Source organism: Lissotriton helveticus, chromosome 1_1 (genome assembly GCF_964261635.1).
Source record: "Lissotriton helveticus chromosome 1_1, aLisHel1.1, whole genome shotgun sequence".
Taxonomy (NCBI): domain Eukaryota; kingdom Metazoa; phylum Chordata; class Amphibia; order Caudata; family Salamandridae; genus Lissotriton; species Lissotriton helveticus.
The window spans coordinates 22,801,954-22,821,630 of record NC_136057.1 but is presented as its reverse complement, the minus strand read 5'-3'; the positions used below and the strand labels follow the sequence as shown (position 1 = coordinate 22,821,630).

Genomic DNA, 19,677 nt, shown 5'->3' with positions numbered 1-19,677 from the left:
ACCTTCGGTATTCACAGAAGGCATTTACTCATTTTGGTATTCACAGAAGTTAGGAGTCCTAACTTTAGGACTCCTAAATGCCTTCTGTGAATACCGAAAGTCTTAAAGTTAGGATTTGTCTCAGTTTAGGAGTAGTAAAGTTAGGACTCCTAACTTCTGTGAATGCCAAAATGAGTAAGTGCCTTCTGTGAAGTTTAGGATTTTGATTTAAGTTAGTTCTGTGAATCGCACCTGTTGTGCTGCTGATCCAGCTCAAAAAGTCATGTTCAGTCTCACAGGAACTTTGGTACAGGAGTGGAAGCCTCCTCCTCTTCTGCCAAGAATCAGGACTCTTGTACAGCACCCAGGACTGACACAACTTCAGTGGGTCTCCATTAAAGCTCTGTACGGGAGGGGCTGGATTTCTTTGGTGTGATTCCCACGCCTGAAGTAGATCAGTGGTAGGTTGTCCATAAAATCACCTGCATCAGAGACTGACCTCATCAACAATCCTGCGATAGTCGCTTGTTGGTTACAAAAGTCTTTTCCTGCTGTTTCTGCTAAGGCAGAGGGTTGATCTCTGCCAAGAGCTCCTTGTCCTCTCTTTCTCATCACCCTGTATTTAAAAGTGATTGAGTGTAATGAGGTAAATTAGAAGGAATGGCCCTGGCTAGATTTTGAGTAACTTTGCAAAGCCTCCAATAAAATAAGAATTCAGAAACAGTGTTTTGGACAGGGCGTGGCTCGGCACCCGAGCAAGATGGCCACGTAGTAGCGAAGATCCACACCTGGCGCCACATATTACGAAAACATCCCCACAACCCGCGAGCTTGAGTCGCTGAAGCTACAGCTTTGAAGCAACATGGCTGCTGTCAGCGCCTAAGAAATGAGAGGAAAGTTGACTTGCATGCCGAAGCCTGCCTTGGTGGCAGAAGGCGGTCAGTGAGGGAAGCTTATGGCATGGTGGGGCTGCATCCTATCAATGCTAACTGGAGGCGGTGCTGCTCTTAGGGCACAGCGCAGCGCAACCTCGCTGCACGAGCCGGGCTCTGTACTGGACACATGTGCATTGCAACAGCAGAGCAGGTACCAAAAGCATCTGCAGCTGACATTTTGGGGGAGAAAGAAATAACACCATACCAGAAACCCAGTGACCTCATGTGGAGGTGGGGGCAAATGAAATTGTTTTCTCCTTTGCTCCAAGACATGTGTCTTTGGGGCACCTGTACCTTTAAATCCCCCTGGACCTGTGGTTGGGCTAAGAAAGGCATCAGGGTTAGAAGGGAATCTCACCATCTTCATCACATCATGTTACCCAGATGCAGACAATATACAAGAAGGATATAAAGATTATAGATACAATACAGCATGACAAAAGGCATTAAGAAGTGCCGGAAGAGGGTTAGCGCACTTCCCACTCCATCATGCTAACTGTATCCTTCCCAATCCAGAACAAAACACAAGAACGTACATTTAAGGCACGAGTGACGTATAGGTTACCAACAGATCTCTGGAGTGGGTCCTTAAGTTACTGAGATGAATGTATAGGTGGATGAGTGAGTGAATATGCGAGTTGTGGCAACACTCTCGCCTGGGTGGTAATCCTGCTGTTATCAGTCGGAGACTTTCTGTTTGCGTTGATTCTTTGATATTCCATGGATTGAGAAGTAGGCGTCACTGAATAGGTCTCTGTTCTTTAGAGCAGCTGCACTGCAGTGTAACTAACTATGCTCTAAACAGGCAGAGAAGTGCCAACGCCTTCCAAAAGGTTTTGAATGCACGTGCACAAGGTGATGTGCAGTCCCAGGCTCAGTGCTGCACCTGTTCCAAATGTTGAGGTCCACCAGTGACACCAATGACCGGACAGCAGATATAAGCTCACCTATCTTAAAATATTTAAACATTAATGTTTGATTCATGTCCAAGGGGACAGCACTATTGGAGGCCTTAATTTGATCTTGTGCGTACAGGAAGTAAAGATCTCAACAGGATGGAGTTCCAAGAAACATCCGCAATCAGATCCAGCAGGTGGAGACTCAGGGTCTGATTCAGGGTTTGGTGGACGGGTTATTCGATCACAAACTTGACAAATATTTCATCCATCGTACTACCACTGTATATAGCGCCCTTATCATAAAGTGGGCAGGATACCCGTCATGATTGTGAAGTGTAGCCCGCCCGACAAACTCAAAATCAAGCCCTGAATTAGATGCCCTTCAGGATCAAAAGACAGAGCACTACTGACGAGACTAAATCGAACACTGTTATTATCCATGGAGTGCGCCCGCATCAGAGTGGCCCTCTTAGCCACATGATATAATTGATCGGGACAGAGAATAAGGCATACAGGGGGGTAATACTCCATGTAGTTAGTAACTATTATCAACAGCTGAACACCCCTAGTTCCAGTGTGGATGAATCTGCCTGAAGGAAGTGCACAGCCATGGTTAGAGCATACCCACAGACCATTCTTGTGAGATTCCACAAGTCTGTCTGACATGAAGCTCACCATTGGTGATTTAGCTGGGAGTGAGTTCCAGGACCTGCTCGTGCCACACCTGTTAAGTGTCTACGGCGAAGCACTGGCCAACGAGAAGCTCCCACAGTCCACTACAGATGTAGTAGATACAATTCTATAGAAACCATGCAAGCCGACTATGCACACCCGACAGGCCACTATCCCTAATAAATGTTGATTATACCATGTTGATGAAGGTGACACCCAATTACCTTGCTCCATCTTAGTCAGGATTGAGCAAACTTCACCAGTCAGGGTCTATACCAAACATTCTACCTCGGGTAATTTACACCTACTGTTTGCTGTGCTGCACCACCTAAAACTGTAGCTGGACTGCTGTGGGGGAAGGGGGGTTCTAGATGCACAGAAGGCCTTTGATTCACTAGAATGGCCATTTCTCATGACCATACTGCCCCAACATGGGCTGGTAGAACTACATCATAGGGCTAACATACATATATATTTAAACCCAAGTATAACAGTCAGGGTTAATGGACATGTTTCAAATGCTCTGGATATCCCCAGAGGGCGTAATACGACAGGGCTTTCCTCTCTCTCTCTCTTCTATTGTTTGTGCCGGACAAGGAGTGACAAACACCCTTTCCTCTCTCTCTTCTCTGCTGTTTGTGCTGTACATGGAGTGACAAACACACTTTCCTCTCTCTCTTCTCTGCTGTTTGTGCTGTACATGGAGTGACAAACACACTTTCCTCTCTCTCTTCTCTGCTGTTTGTGCTGTACATGGAGTGACAAACACACTTTCCTCTCTCTCTCGCTCCTCTGCTATTTGTGCCGGACAAGGAGTGACAAGCACACTTTCCTCTCTCTCTCTCGCACCTCTGCTGTTTGTGCCAGACAAGGAGTGACAAACACACTTTCCTCTCTCTCTCTCGCTCCTCTGCTGTTTGTGCCGGACAAGGAGTGACAAGCACACTTTCCTCTCTCTCTCGCTCCTCTGCTATTTGTGCCAGACAAGGAGTGACAAACGCACTTTCCTCTCTCTCTCGCTCCTCTGCTGTTTGTGCCGGACAAGGAGTGACAAACACACTTTCCTCTCTCTCTCGCTCCTCTGCTGTTTGTGCCGGACAAGGAGTGACAAACACACTTTCCTCTCTCTCTCGCTCCTCTGCTGTTTGTGCCGGACAAGGAGTGACAAACACACTTTCCTCTCTCTCTCGCTCCTCTGCTATTTGTGCCAGACAAGGAGTGACAAACGCACTTTCCTCTCTCTCTCGCTCCTCTGCTGTTTGTGCCGGACAAGGAGTGACAAACGCACTTTCCTCTCTCTCTCGCTCCTCTGCTGTTTGTGCCGGACAAGGAGTGACAAACGCACTTTCCTCTCTCTCTCGCTCCTCTGCTGTTTGTGCCGGACAAGGAGTGACAAACACACTTTCCTCTCTCTCCTATGCTGTTTGTGCCGGACAAGAAGTCACAAGCACACTTTCCTCCCTCTCTCGCTCCTCTGCTATTTGTGCCAGACAAGGAGTGACAAACGCACTTTCCTCTCTCTCTCGCTCCTCTGCTGTTTGTGCCGGACAAGGAGTGACAAACGCACTTTCCTCTCTCTCTCGCTCCTCTGCTGTTTGTGCCGGACAAGGAGTGACAAACGCACTTTCCTCTCTCTCTCGCTCCTCTGCTGTTTGTGCCGGACAAGGAGTGACAAACACACTTTCCTCTCTCTCTCGCTCCTCTGCTATTTGTGCCGGACAAGGAGTGACAAACACACTTTCCTCTCTCTCTCGCTCCTCTGCTGTTTGTGCTGGACAATGAGTGACAAACACACTTTCCTCTCTCTCTCTCGCTCCTCTGCTGTTTGTGCCGGACAAGGAGTGACAAACACACTTTCCTCTCTCTCTCTCGCTCCTCTGCTGTTTGTGCCGGACAAGGAGTGACAAACACACTTTCCTCTCTCTCTCTCGCTTCTCTGCTGTTTGTGCCGGACAAGGAGTGACAAACACACTTTCCTCTCTCTCTCTCGCTCCTCTGCTGTTTGTGCCGGACAAGGAGTGACAAACACACTTTCCTCTCTCTCTCTCGCTCCTCTGCTGTTTGTGCCGGACAAGGAGTGACAAGCACACTTTCCTCTCTCTCTCGCTCGTCTGCTATTTGTGCCAGACAAGGAGTGACAAACGCACTTTCCTCTCTCTCTCGCTCCTCTGCTGTTTGTGCCGGACAAGGAGTGACAAACACACTTTCCTCTCTCTCTCGCTCCTCTGCTGTTTGTGCCGGACAAGGAGTGACAAACACACTTTCCTCTCTCTCTCGCTCCTCTGCTATTTGTGCCAGACAAGGAGTGACAAACGCACTTTCCTCTCTCTCTCGCTCCTCTGCTGTTTGTGCCGGACAAGGAGTGACAAACGCACTTTCCTCTCTCTCTCGCTCCTCTGCTGTTTGTGCCGGACAAGGAGTGACAAACGCACTTTCCTCTCTCTCTCGCTCCTCTGCTGTTTGTGCCAGACAAGGAGTGACAAACACACTTTCCTCTCTCTCCTATGCTGTTTGTGCCGGACAAGAAGTCACAAGCACACTTTCCTCTCTCTCTCGCTCCTCTGCTATTTGTGCCAGACAAGGAGTGACAAACGCACTTTCCTCTCTCTCTCGCTCCTCTGCTGTTTGTGCCGGACAAGGAGTGACAAACGCACTTTCCTCTCTCTCTCGCTCCTCTGCTGTTTGTGCCGGACAAGGAGTGACAAACGCACTTTCCTCTCTCTCTCGCTCCTCTGCTGTTTGTGCCGGACAAGGAGTGACAAACACACTTTCCTCTCTCTCTCGCTCCTCTGCTATTTGTGCCGGACAAGGAGTGACAAACACACTTTCCTCTCTCTCTCGCTCCTCTGCTGTTTGTGCTGGACAATGAGTGACAAACACACTTTCCTCTCTCTCTCTCGCTCCTCTGCTGTTTGTGCCGGACAAGGAGTGACAAACACACTTTCCTCTCTCTCTCTCGCTCCTCTGCTGTTTGTGCCGGACAAGGAGTGACAAACACACTTTCCTCTCTCTCTCTCGCTCCTCTGCTGTTTGTGCCGACAAGGAGTGACAAACACACTTTCCTCTCTCTCTCTCGCTCCTCTGCTGTTTGTGCCGGACAAGGAGTGACAAACACACTTTCCTCTCTCTCTCTCGCTCCTCTGCTGTTTGTGCCGGACAAGGAGTGACAAGCACACTTTCCTCTCTCTCTCGCTCCTCTGCTATTTGTGCCAGACAAGGAGTGACAAACGCACTTTCCTCTATCTCTCGCTCCTCTGCTGTTTGTGCCGGACAAGGAGTGACAAACACACTTTCCTCTCTCTCTCGCTCCTCTGCTGTTTGTGCCGGACAAGGAGTGACAAACACACTTTCCTCTCTCTCTCGCTCCTCTGCTGTTTGTGCCGGACAAGGAGTGACAAACACACTTTCCTCTCTCTCTCGCTCCTCTGCTATTTGTGCCAGACAAGGAGTGACAAACGCACTTTCCTCTCTCTCTCGCTCCTCTGCTGTTTGTGCCGGACAAGGAGTGACAAATGCACTTTCCTCTCTCTCTCGCTCCTCTGCTGTTTGTGCCGGACAAGGAGTGACAAACGCACTTTCCTCTCTCTCTCGCTCCTCTGCTGTTTGTGCCGGACAAGGAGTGACAAACACACTTTCCTCTCTCTCCTATGCTGTTTGTGCCGGACAAGAAGTCACAAGCACACTTTCCTCTCTCTCTCGCTCCTCTGCTATTTGTGCCAGACAAGGAGTGACAAACGCACTTTCCTCTCTCTCTCGCTCCTCTGCTGTTTGTGCCGGACAAGGAGTGACAAACGCACTTTCCTCTCTCTCTCGCTCCTCTGCTGTTTGTGCCGGACAAGGAGTGACAAACGCACTTTCCTCTCTCTCTCGCTCCTCTGCTGTTTGTGCCGGACAAGGAGTGACAAACACACTTTCCTCTCTCTCTCGCTCCTCTGCTATTTGTGCCGGACAAGGAGTGACAAACACACTTTCCTCTCTCTCTCGCTCCTCTGCTGTTTGTGCTGGACAATGAGTGACAAACACACTTTCCTCTCTCTCTCTTGCTCCTCTGCTGTTTGTGCCGGACAAGGAGTGACAAACACACTTTCCTCTCTCTCTCTCGCTCCTCTGCTGTTTGTGCCGGACAAGGAGTGACAAACACACTTTCCTCTCTCTCTCGCTCCTCTGCTATTTGTGCCGGACAAGGAGTGACAAACACACTTTCCTCTCTCTCTCTCGCTCCTCTGCTGTTTGTGCCGGACAAGGAGTGACAAACACACTTTCCTCTCTCTCTCGCTCCTCTGCTATTTGTGCCGGACAAGGAGTGACAAACACACTTTCCTCTCTCTCTCTCGCTCCTCTGCTGTTTGTGCCGGACAAGGAGTGACAAACACACTTTCCTCTCTCTCTCGCTCCTCTGCTATTTGTGCCGGACAAGGATTGACAAACACACTTTCCTCTCTCTCTCGCTCCTCTGCTGTTTGTGCCGGACAAGGAGTGACAAACACACTTTCCTCTCTCTCTCGCTCCTCTGCTGTTTGTGCCGGACAAGGAGTGACAAACACACTTTCCTCTCTCTCTCTCGCTCCTCTGCTGTTTGTGCCGGACAAGGAGTGACAAACACACTTTCCTCTCTCTCTCGCTCCTCTGCTATTTGTGCCGGACAAGGAGTGACAAACACACTTTCCTCTCTCTCTCGCTCCTCTGCTGTTTGTGCCGGACAAGGAGTGACAAACACACTCTCCTCTCTCTCTCGCTCCTCTGCTGTTTGTGCCGGACAAGGAGTGACAAACACACTCTCCTCTCTCTCTCGCTCCTCTGCTGTTTGTGCCGGACAAGGAGTGACAAACACACTTTCCTCTCTCTCTCGCTCCTCTGCTATTTGTGCCGGACAATGAGTGACAAACACACTTTCCTCTCTCTCTCGCTCCTCTGCTATTTGTGCCGGACAAGGAGTGACAAACACACTTTCCTCTCTCTCTCGCTCCTCTGCTGTTTGTGCCGGACAAGGAGTGACAAACACACTTTCCTCTCTCTCTCGCTCCTCTGCTGTTTATGCCGGACAAGGAGTGACAAACACACTTTCCTCTCTCTCTCGCTCCTCTGCTGTTTGTGCCGAACAAGGAGTGACAAACACACTTTCCTCTCTCTCTCTCGCACCTCTGCTGTTTGTGCCGGACAAGGAGTGACAAACACACTTTCCTCTCTCTCTCGCTCCTCTGCTGTTTGTGCCGGACAAGGAGTGACAAACACACTTTCCTCTCTCTCTCGCTCCTCTGCTGTTTGTGCCGGACAAGGAGTGCCAAACGCACTTTCCTCTCTCTCTCGCTCCTCTGCTAATTGTGCCGGACAAGGAGTGACAAACGCACTTTCCTCTCTCTCTCGCTCCTCTGCTATTTGTGCCGGACAAGGAGTGACAAACACACTTTCCTCTCTCTCTCGCTCCTCTGCTATTTGTGCCGGACAATGAGTGACAAACACACTTTCCTCTCTTTCTTACTCCTCTGCTGTTTGTGCTGGACAAGGAGTGACAAACACACTTTCCTCTCTCTCTCGCTCCTCTGCTGTTTGTGCTGGACAAGGAGTGACAAACACACTTTCCTCTCTCTCTCGCTCCTCTGCTATTTGTGCCAGACAAGGAGTGACAAACACACTTTCCTCTCTCTCCTCTGCTGTTTGTGCCGGACAAGAAGTCACAAGCACACTTTCCTCTCTCTCTCGCTCCTCTGCTATTTGTGCCAGACAAGGAGTGACAAACACACTTTCCTCTCTCTCCTCTGCTGTTTGTGCTGGACAAGAAGTCACAAGCACACTTTCCTCTCTCTCTCTTGCAGCTGCCGGTTCAATGTCATCTAGGAACTACTCCAACCATAGCTATCTTTCCATTGAAGGAAAGCCAAAGTTCGAGTTCCTACTTGTAGCTTGGCATGCAACAGATTTAGCTTATATTACCAATAAGCATTCTTTCTTTGGGCATTAGATATTTCACCGGGCTCAAGGAGGACATCCCACAATTGCCCAAGGCCAATGTTTGTGAAGGTAACCCTAACATACTTAAGCCAGGGGATATCAGTTGCACCCATACTACATAAATCTCTGGCAAGCCTGCATGATAGGATATCAGCTTCGGAGTAGACCAGAACGTCTTCCAATATAATATGGGCTTTAGGCCGACCACGTCTGTTAAGTTGTTTTTGCCCCATGTGTGGCCTAAAGGTAAACAATGGGGTGCTGATGGGAAGCCCTGTTAGTTCTAGCAAAAAAACTATTTTCAACAAGCCCAAGGGAAGAGACATCCCTGTGCCTCCAAAGCTCTTCTCGGTAAAGAGCTGAACCAGGTGCTTGATGGTTAAAGACTTGCAATGCCAGAGAAATAGAGCGAAAGGGGGAACCCTTTTGCATTTTTTCAATACCCCGAGGTTTGTTAAGCCTTAACCTGCTCCTAGTTATGTGTGATTGCCAATTGAGGTGCTCCTTGAGGGTTATTCCCAAATACTCAAACATGCGGGCACGCTCCTGGTGAGACCCTCTAAGGACAGGGTTGGACCGTGTGGTACTACAGGGATTGAGTACCATAAATTTTAGTTTTTGTAACATTTATGTCTAGGCCTTTAAGGGTACAAAAAATATCAAATCTGTCCAAGTGGGGGGACTTCGAAATAAGCAGTGTATTGTCTGCAAACATCAGTGCTGGTATCCTGATGTTTGCAAGGGATGGAGAATCGGAACCACCACAGTTCGCAAAAGTTGCTATATCATTGGTAAAATTGGAAACGAGGGTTAGGACAAGGATGCATCCCTGCCTCGCCGCCTTTTGGACAGGAAAAGGCTCAGTTATTTCACCCATCTGACCACATCTCACTTGGGCAAAGTTATTTGTAGGCACTTGATCATGTCCATAGCTTGAGGCGGGGAACCAAATCAAAAGCTGATGTAAGATCAACAAATGCTATATGAAGCCCTCCGCCTCAATAAAACAAATTTCCTATAAAGGAGCTGAAACCGGAGCACCTGATCCGATGCCCTGATCCGTTCTCTGAATTCTGCCTGCAAAGGTGTACGTTTCTGGGACACAATCATCCACTCTAGAAGGCCATTCTGCACAACCCTCGCAAAACGTCAATTCAAGGTGAGTCATTCACCACGGTCAGTCCAAGGTGAGTCATTCACCACGGTCAATTCAAGATGAATCCGGCAGGCACACCGCCCAATTAAAGCTAGGTCATTCAGCTTGGTCAATTCAAGGTGAGTCATTCACTATGGTCAATTCAAGGTGAGTCTTTCCCCACGGTCAGTTCATGGTGAGTCATTCACCATGGTCAATTCAAGGTGAATCCGGCACAGCACCCAATTAAAGGTCAGTCTGTAACTGCAGTCTACTCAAGATGAGTCATTCACTATGGTCGATTTAAGTCGAATCACTCACCATGGCCAATTCAGGATGAGTAAGTGACCACAGGCAATTCCAGGTGAGTTAGTCTCCAGGGTGAGATTGCAAAAGTTCCTCTTATTTATTTATGTATTTATTTATAAAGTTTGATATAGCGCCAACAAGATCCCGAGGGATAGCAGAGTGCTTTGCAATAGGATGGGAGGAATGACATAGATGCAAAATCAAGTAGGAGTAAAAAACAGGAACGATCACATATTCAGGGACAGTTGCACAAAACAAGAACCATAACAAATGATAGTCCAGCGGAAGTAAGAACAATGTCTTCGAGCAGGTGCACCTAGCCCAATTAGGGTAAGAATTTATTCATAAAGAATTTTTTGGCTTCCAATTTGAACGCCGACATTGAAGAGATTCGGTGTACTTCCGGTGGAGGAGAGTTCCATAACTTTGGTGCAGCGCCGGAAAAGGCTCTGTGACAAGTTCTCTTTTTCCTAAAGATGAGTGGTTTCAAGAGGAAAGTCTTGGTGTTTCTTGAGGCTCTTACACCACAAGAAAGCTCCAGTTTTTGCGCCAGGTACCTCGGAGTATTGAAGTGAAGGGCTTTGTGTGCAGAACGGCGATCTTTAACTGAATACGTGCTTCATAAGGCAAACATTTAAGAGATTTTAGGGCTGGGGATATGTGCTCATTTCATTTGGTGCTTGTAACCAGTCTCGCCGCTATATTCAGTGATGCCCTTAGTGGAGCCAGGGAGTATTTGGGAAGGCCACAGAGGGTAGCGCTTCCGTAGTCAAGCCTCGGCAAGACAAGCGCTTAGACCACCTGCTTGAAATCGTTTTGTGGAAGGAAAGGTTTGATATTTCTAAGTGTCCTCATCAAGTGGTTTGCTCCCTTGCATACCTTACTGATGTGATTTTTCATATCCAGGTGCTTGTCCAAGGTGACTCCGAGCGATTTGGCTGAGTCTATGATGAGAGGGGTGCAGTTGAAGGCAGTGAGGTGATTCAACCAGAGGTCAAGCTTGGGGGTTCGGTTCGGAGGGGAGATGACCAGGAATTCCGTTTTGGAGGTGTTGACTAGAAGATGATCCTCAGTTAACCAGTTTTGAGTAGACGTCAGGGTTGAGTTGAGAGAGATGATACTTTCAGGGGAAGAGAATTTCAAATAGAGTTGCGTATCGTCCGCATACATAAGAAAGAGAGCGTTTGAGGAGTTTAAAGAGTTAGCTAATGGTTCCAAGAACAGGTTGAAGAGGATCGAAGATAGGGAGGATCCTTGGGGAACCCCCATGAGAACTAGAGAGGGCTGGGCGAGAGAGTGGTTTGCCTTGACCCTTTGAGATCTGTGGTGGAGGAAAGACAAGAACCATTGTAGCACCTGACCAGAAAAACCCATCGTATTTTTCAGAGTGGCGAGGAGGTTGTCATGATTAACCATGTCGAATGCGGAAGAAAGGTCAAGAAGGATCAAGAGGCAGGATTCATTTTGGTCAAGCATTTTTAACAAGTCATCCATGACGTGAGTGAGCGCCCACTCGGTGCTGTGCATCTTCCGAAGAGAAACAACCTTTACAACGCAACTTTTACAACGCACTACCATTACAACAAAGCTCTTACAACGCAAGATCCATTACATCGCATGACACTACAACGCATACCATTAGAACGCAGTCATTACAACGCATACTATTACAACGCATACCATCACAGCGCATGTTATCCTACTGTTGCACCCCCTGGAGTCAGAATAGTAATTTTTACCCCTACACTATCCAACATTTACCCTACTGTTGCACCCCCTGGAGTGAGAATAGTAATTTTTACCCCTACACTATCCAACATTTACCCTACTGTTGCACCCCCTGGAGTTAGAATAGTAATTTGTACCCCTACACTATCCAACACTTACCCTACTATTGCACCCCCTGGAGTTAGAATAGTAATTTTTACCCCTACACTATCCAACACTTACCCTACTGTTGCACCCCCTGGAGTTAGAATAGTAATTTTTACCCCTACACTATCCAACATTTACCCTACTGTTGCACCCCCTGGAGTTAGAATAGTAATTTGTACCCCTACACTATCCAACACTTACCCTACTGTTGCACCCCCTGGAGTCAGAATAGTAATTTTTACCCCTACACTATCCAACATTTACCCTACTGTTGCACCCCCTGGAGTTAGAATAGTAATTTTTACCCCTACACTATCCAACACTTACCCTACTGTTGCACCCCCTGGAGTTAGAATAGTAATTTTTACCCCTACACTATCCAACACTTACCCTACTATTGCACCTCCTGGAGTTAGAATAGTAATTTTTACCCCTATACTATCCAATACTTACCATACATGCAATGTAATGGTATGCGATGTAATGGTATGCGTTGTAAAGGTAGTATGCGTTGTAATGGAATGCGTTGTAAAGGTAGTTTTTAGACAATTCGTTGTAATGGCATGCGTTGTAATGGAATGCGTTGTAAAGGATGTTGCGTTGTAAAAAATGCGTTGTAAAGGCATGTGTTGTAAAAGTATGCGTTGTAACGTCATACAACCCTTCCAAAAGCCTGATTGATGCTGGTCAAGGAGATGGACATTCTCTATATGCGCACAGAGTAAGGGATTGTATGCATTTTCTATGAGTTTCACTAGGGTGGGGATGTTGGAGGTAGGCCGGAAGTTATTGAGATCCGCTTTGTCAGTGTTAGTTTTTTTTACTATAGGTGATACCGGAGCTGCTTTAAGGCTGTCGGGTGTCGTAAGCGAGGCGTTTACAGTACTTGTCCAGGTGGGGATGAGGACATTCTTGATTTCTTTGAAGATGGCCGGGGGTCACGGGTCACTGAAGTGGTTGGATGGGTTGATATTCAGCAGGATCATGTAGATGTCTTTTTCACTAAGTCGAGTAAAGGTGCACCATGACGCATTGTTCTTGGTGATCAAGCTGGTAGATCTGTGCTTTCCTGAGAGGTCATTGGATGGTATGTCCCTGGAGGAAGACAATAGAGCCTTCTTAGAGGCGAGGTCAATGGAGATGAGTCTTGCTTTCTACGTGAAGAAAGCAGCAAGTTCGTCGCAAGAGGGAGGTGTGGCAACAGGGTCAGAGTGGTTGGGACCTACTACTGATTGCTGTTTGACCAATTCAAAGAGTTTCTTGGGCCGGTGTGCCGCTTGGTCCAGTTGGTGTCTGAAGTAGTCGGACTTAGCACTCTTGATGTGTTTGTTGTAGAGGCTCTTAGCCTCTCTAAGGAGTTTTAGTTGTTCCGAAGAGGGATTGGATCGCCAGGAACGTTTGAGTGCTCTAAGGTTGCGGCGTTCCGTGTTTAAGTTGTCATTATACCAGGGTTTGGATATTTTTATTGAGGCATTTTTCGTTGGATTCGAGCAATGTCATCCATGATGTTGGAGTCGGTCGACTCGTAGGAGTCGGTGAGTGACTGAACCTCAACCAGGTTGGCTAGGGAGGCGAGGGCCAAATTACAGTGGGCCGCTATTTCACAGGAGTCTATTGATCTAAGGTCCCTTTTCCATATCTTTAATTTTGTTGGTTGAGCCAACCTCATCGACATCTCCCTATTGATATAAAAGAGGATGCAGTGGTGGTCGGACCAGTCACACTCGGTAATGGAATCCAAGGTGATCGTCTGCTCTTTGTAGATAATGAGGTCTAAACTTTCTTCTTTAATATGAGTTGGTTGGTGACAGTGCTGAGTCAGATCTTGATCATTTAAGAAATACTTAAGTAAGGCAGGATACTTAATGTAGGTTTTGTGAAGAACAATTCTCAGCACAACCTGGTCTTACTGGGTGATTTGCTAAATCAAAAATGATTTTGCAGAAAAATAATTCAGTCTCAACTGAAAGAATGTTTATACACAGCTTAGGTTTTACATACTGTTTAAAACTTTGTGAAGCTTCAAACTAATTTAGCAGGAAATTGTTCAAATTTGGCTACTACAAATTTCTATCAGCCTCACTATAGTTCCTCTGTCGATTCGTGTTGTGGTGCATTAACTGAGTGATCTGCTTGACGAGGAAGCAATTAGGACACTTACACTGCCGCCAAGGTTGGTGATTACTTCTCAGTGCTCTCGCGTGGGGACCACAACGTATGGTGCTGCCATCTCTATGCTCACCGTGTGTGGCCCACCACGAGTGGTGATGCCTTCTCTGTGCTCTCCTCTGGGGCTCACTGCTGGTGGTGACGCCTTCTGTGGGCTCTTCCGTGTGGTTCACCATGGGTGGGGAGGTCTTCTCTGTGCTCTAACGTGAGATCCAACACAGGCGGTGATTACTTCTCAATGCTCACCCATGGGCTGGGTCCACCACGGGTGGTGATGTCTTCCCTGTGCTCTTCTGTGGGGTCCACTGCATATGGTACTGTCTTCTCTGTGCTTTCCCATGGGGCTCACTGCTGGTGGTGGTGACTTTTATGGGCTCTTCCATGTGGTCCACCCCGGGCGGTGGTGCCTTCTCTGTGCTCCCCCATTGAGTCCAACACGGGTGGTGATGCTACTCTGTGTTCTTCGTGGGACTGACTCCTACTCCTCAACAGCCATGGAATGAGGCTCAGAATTGGCTTCCACTGGGTGAACAGTTTTCATTGTTAGTTCACTGAACATGGGTAAGAGTTCAGCTCTATCTCCAAGCGAACAACACCCTCAGAAGGCCAAGCTCCTACAGACGGGAGCGTTCAGGCTCTGTTTTTTATATGTACACATTCTATGAGATTTTATGAACAGCCGGATACAGTATAAACAGTCGTATAAAAATCTTTACTGAACTATAAAATAATAATAAGAAAAGCTAACAAGGGCAGATGGTGGATTCCAAAACCACAGGAGAGTGTGCAGGGATGAGGTAGATTTTTGGCAAACAACAGAGAGCCTGGTGAAGCTGCCACGTGACACCTACACCTTGGGAGTAAACCGCGAGCATTCAGCTCTCGGCGGTGTTTTTCACTCAAGGCACTGCTGATGGAGGCACACCAGGCACTGCTTTCTTCTCACTCCTTCCCGTCTCTTGCAGGTTGCCCGCTTTCCTCTGTCAGACGACATGAGCATGCTCATCTTTCTGCCTCACATCGGCCACCTCCCGCTCACGGAGATGGAAGAGAAGTTCACCGCAGACGTCCTTCAGGCGGTCCTGGAAAAACTAGACCGCTCCCACGTCAACCCTCACATGGTCTCCCTGCCCAAGTTCAAAGTGGACTCCACCCAAGACCTCGTGGCACTTTTCAGCAACGTGGGTGAGTAAGACGCTGACTCCGGACCTGATTTACTTCTTGGTGGACAGTTCACCCCGGCTCAACGTTGACGGATATCCCGTCCTCTGAAATATAAATCCCATTATATCCTATGATATTTATATTTCAGCAGATGGGCGGTCCGTCACCGTTGTGACGGGGTAACCCGTCTGCCCAGATCTAAACCACGCCCTCTATGCCGTCATTGGTTACCTGCAGATGGGGGAAAGTGCTGGCTGAATGCATCTGTAGTGCGAGCATTGGCTGAAGGTTGTTGTAAACTGTGGAGTTTCTCAGTGGCAAACCTACTTCACTAATTTTTTTTTCATTGCATAAATTATAGGCACAGTTCAAACTTCCAGTTGATTTTACAGTGTATAACTATGAATTTGTAGTGCACCAAGAGAAAGTGAACAGGAAACTCAACACCCACAAATGTAAACAGAACAAATCAAATCCAAAAGGCAGACTGGAATTTTGGGACACTTCCATAATTTTTGTAGGAGGCAGTTTCTTGGTCGTATGTTAAGTATCTCATGTGGTGCACACTGGTTGAATATGTTGAGTCTGTGCTGCGTGAGTTTGGTGGTGAGCATTGGATGAGACTGTTGAGCTTGTTGGTAGGACCAACTGGTTGGTGTTCACCATGTCAGTTATTTGTGCCTGTGCTGAATATATTACTCATGAGCATTGGGTGAGGGTGTTCGGGCTGTGTGGACTATGGTGCTGGCTGTGCATGGGACAGGCGTGTTGTGCCTGTACACGGTGTGCTGGTTGGTGTCTTTTAGTTGAAAGGAACAAAGCTAGCGATAGTGTGGAGGGACACGCTGTCGCCAGCAGGAGGAAACAGCTACCTGAGAATGGAGGACCCGCGGCCTTGCATACAAAGAACGCAACTGGCATACAATCATACCCTGCAAAGCACACACATTGGTCACAATAGTCTTTAAAGATTATTAGTGAAGCGAAGTTTCAAAAACCTAAATTTGTGGAGATGAATAGGAGATGATAAGTACATTTGGTTTCAGGATGAGGGAGCCACGCGGGAGACATGAGGGCCAGGCACCATGGCTAAGCGCATCTACAGAAAAACGAAGGATTAATATTAGTTCTTAGGAAAACTTAATTTATCATTTCTGGATGTATGACGTTACAACGCACACTTTTACAACGCATACCTTTACAACGCATTTTTTACAACGCAACATCCATTACAACGCACACTTTTACAACGCATACCATTACAACGAAATCTTAAAAAATACCTTTACAACGCATTCCACTACAACGCATACTACATTTACAACGCATACCATTACAATGCATTACATTACATTGCAAATAAGGTAAGTGTTGGATATTGTAGGGGTTAAAATTACTATTCTAACTCCAGGGGGTGCAACAGTAGGGAAAATATTGGCTAGTGTAGGGGTTAAAATTACTATTCTAACTCCAGGGGGTGCAACAGTAGGGTAAGTATTGGATGGTAAGTTTTGCGTTGTAATGGTATGCGTTGTAATGACTGCGTTGTAATGGTATGTGTTGTAGTGGTGTGCGTTGTAGTGTCATGCGTTGTAATGACTGCGTTGTAAATGTATGCGGTGTAATGGATGTTGCGTTGTAAAAGTTTCGTTGTAATGGTAGTGCGTTGTAAAAGTTGCATTGTAAACGTTGTATACCATCATTTCTATACAAAACCAACTTAAACTACCCAGCTTAGAAATTGAAAGTGTATAGTTATAACTTAAAGTTATAATATGCACCCCGTGCAAAACAGCAGTTTCACATGGCGTCCTGCTAGACGCGAGCAGCACTGCCGTATAACATTCTGAACGTAACGGTTTTTGTACCGTTAAATTTATCATATTTTGAAACTGGCTGACAGGGGTGAGCAGTTGTATGCAACAAGTATATCCTGGTAATCGCAATTCTGTTTGAGTACTATGTTGAGGGAGTAATGCGTAGTTATGCACAGTATGCACAGTACAGATCGGGTTAACGGTGATGTACATTTCCTTCGAAGTATTAACCATTGCATGTTTATTATGGAGTTTTACTTTGGCATACTAACAGCACAGAATAAGTGACGGTGATTTGAACTTTTCTCTATTTGCTGTGCCTTCGTGCACGCTATGGTGATGCATGTTTGCATTTTTATATTAGTAACCATTTCTAACGGTGAAACAAAGTTGTACTTCGAAATAACACTTCTGGTTGCTTCATATTTTTGTTTGACAACAACTCCATTTTTTAACACTCACATCCCAATACACAATGACATGCGCTTTGAAGTAATATGCTAGAGAGTGTTTATATTTTTATTTCAAAGATAATTTCCTGATGAAGGACACCATGTCTGAACTGCATTGTGTGTGAAGTTTTATATAGTGCTAACTAGACCCGAAGGTAGCAGAGCGCTTTACATGAGCACCAGTTACGTTACAGACTGACACATTCATTTTTATGAGGCACGGGAAGATTAAGTGATTTGCCCAGGATCACAGAACGTTGAGCGCCCATGCCGAGACCCAAACCCGGTTCCACCAGCAGGGTGAATTTCCGCAGAGCGGGTCCTGGCCCTAAGATGGCGCCCATGGTCTAATATCAGCAAAATCGCCTCAAAATGGCTCCTCCTCCTTCCAGGGAGTTTTGAGGACTGGAGGATACCTTAATCAATCCTTCATTAAAATGTTGTTAATACTTCAAAGTGGGATACGCCTCGCCTGACCCTAAAATGGCACCCGCCAGGGAAGTACCACTGGAGAGAGAGGCTGACCCATCATGTCCGATGTATAAACTGGATACAATGCATAACAGAGTAAAATAATCACAGAGCCAGAGGCAAAGACCAGCTACAGAGTCACGGGGTTCAACTGATCCCTATAATCATCGCTCTATACCGGGGACATAGTGAGACCTGCTAACTCAAGGAAAGGTCAGGCCCAGGCTTGCCTGACTCTAACATGGCACCCAGAAGCAATCTCTGCAATGTCACTATGGGGGCCTATTGAGGACTAAATTCTGATGAGGATCAGGTTTCTATTCACAAATCCTCTTTAGTTTCACTCCTGACAAGTAGACTGAAGGAAAGAACGATGGGTTGTCCCACAATTCTACAGACTTTGGAACTGTCTCTTACATCTCTTCTCTCCCCACTCTTGACCTGGGGGCGAGCTGGAGGACGAGGTGGTTGGAGCTTCCCAGTAACACTGGGACCGGTGCTTTGATGGAACTATGACGATGCCTTCTGGGCGGATACCTTAACTGTTCATACTTACAGCGGAACCCGAGCAACCTTGGATGATGTCCGGTGGAGCTGTCCTATGCAGCTATAGAGGAGTTTGGCTCTGGTTCACCCCATTGGCCAGCACCTACCCAGCCGGACATCTGACACTGTTTTCCTCATCTCCCTGCTGTGTTTTCCTTCCCTCCTCTGTCCCTGCCCCTTCCCCTTGTCTTGGCTATTCCTACGCATTTCCCAGTAACACAGGGACCAGTGCTTTGATCGAATTATGGCGATGCCCCCTGAGCAGATACCTTAACAGTTCGTACTTACAGCGAAACCCGAGCAACCTTGGCCGATGCCCGGTGGAGCTGTCCTATGCAGCTACAGAGGAGTTTAGCTCTGGTTCACCACCTCGGCCGTCACCTACCCAGCCGGACATCTGACACTGTTTTCCTTGTCTCCCCGCTGTGTTTCCTCCCCTTCCCAGCCTCTTCCCCGTGCCTTGGCTATACCTCGCGTTAATTACCCATTATATTGTGTAATCTCATGTTTTTCTCCTATGTCTATACTTGGCTCCTGTAATTGATGTAGTTATGTAACATGCAAATCGCTGATCCTCATGTAAAGCGCTCTGATACCTCCGGGTCTAGCCAGCGCTATATAAAACTTTGCAAATAAAAAACAAATGAATAAAATGTCAAAGTTTGGGGTGCCTTCAGGAGGCGCAGGCTGACTTTCTTCCAATCTAGCATCAGCAGAACAACAACGACGACAAGAAACTCAAAATTTACTACACATGAGTATTTCTAAAAATATACTAAATTCGTATGTTGCCCGGCCAAGGGTTCACAGACACTTTGTGCCAAAAGCTGTCTTTAAAACCGCACGAAATCCAAAGGCGTTCCTCAAACCGCACCAAATACAAACCAAAATGGTACTATATTCACAAAGAACCAAAACACACTCACCTGGTGCATGCAGGTCAAACAAATGTATTCTCCACTGCCGACTCTTCGGACCAAACGGTCAGATCTAAGGGTTTTGCCGTTCAGGACCCCAGCCGGAATGACCACTGGGCGAGGCACCGACTACTTAGACAGACGGGGCAGCTGCGAGTTCAAGACTCTCTTGTGCAGGGATCGCTGGCCCGCCCGTCCGACCCGACGATGGCCCGACCACCCCACCCGTCCGCGGGCGAGGATGGGTCACCCGATGAAGTCCCTGTTTGGGCGCCAACTGAAGGGAGTGGCCTGTTTAGGGTCACCTGGATCACTCACGACTACTGTGAGAAGTTGGCCTGCTATATGATGTCCACTATTCTAGTGGGCACCTTGCACCAGTCCAAAC

General features: G+C 47.3%; 1 protein-coding gene across 1 annotated transcript in view; it reads left to right on the top strand.

The window, feature by feature from the left end:
- Positions 1 to 19,677, top strand: part of SERPING1 (serpin family G member 1) — a 163,318-nt gene that overhangs the window by 132,569 nt on the left and 11,072 nt on the right. Inside the window, exon 7 of the mRNA XM_078674150.1 lies at positions 14,888 to 15,107. Coding sequence (XP_078530276.1) covers positions 14,888 to 15,107 — 220 coding nt within the window. The remainder of the gene's footprint in view (positions 1 to 14,887; positions 15,108 to 19,677) is intronic.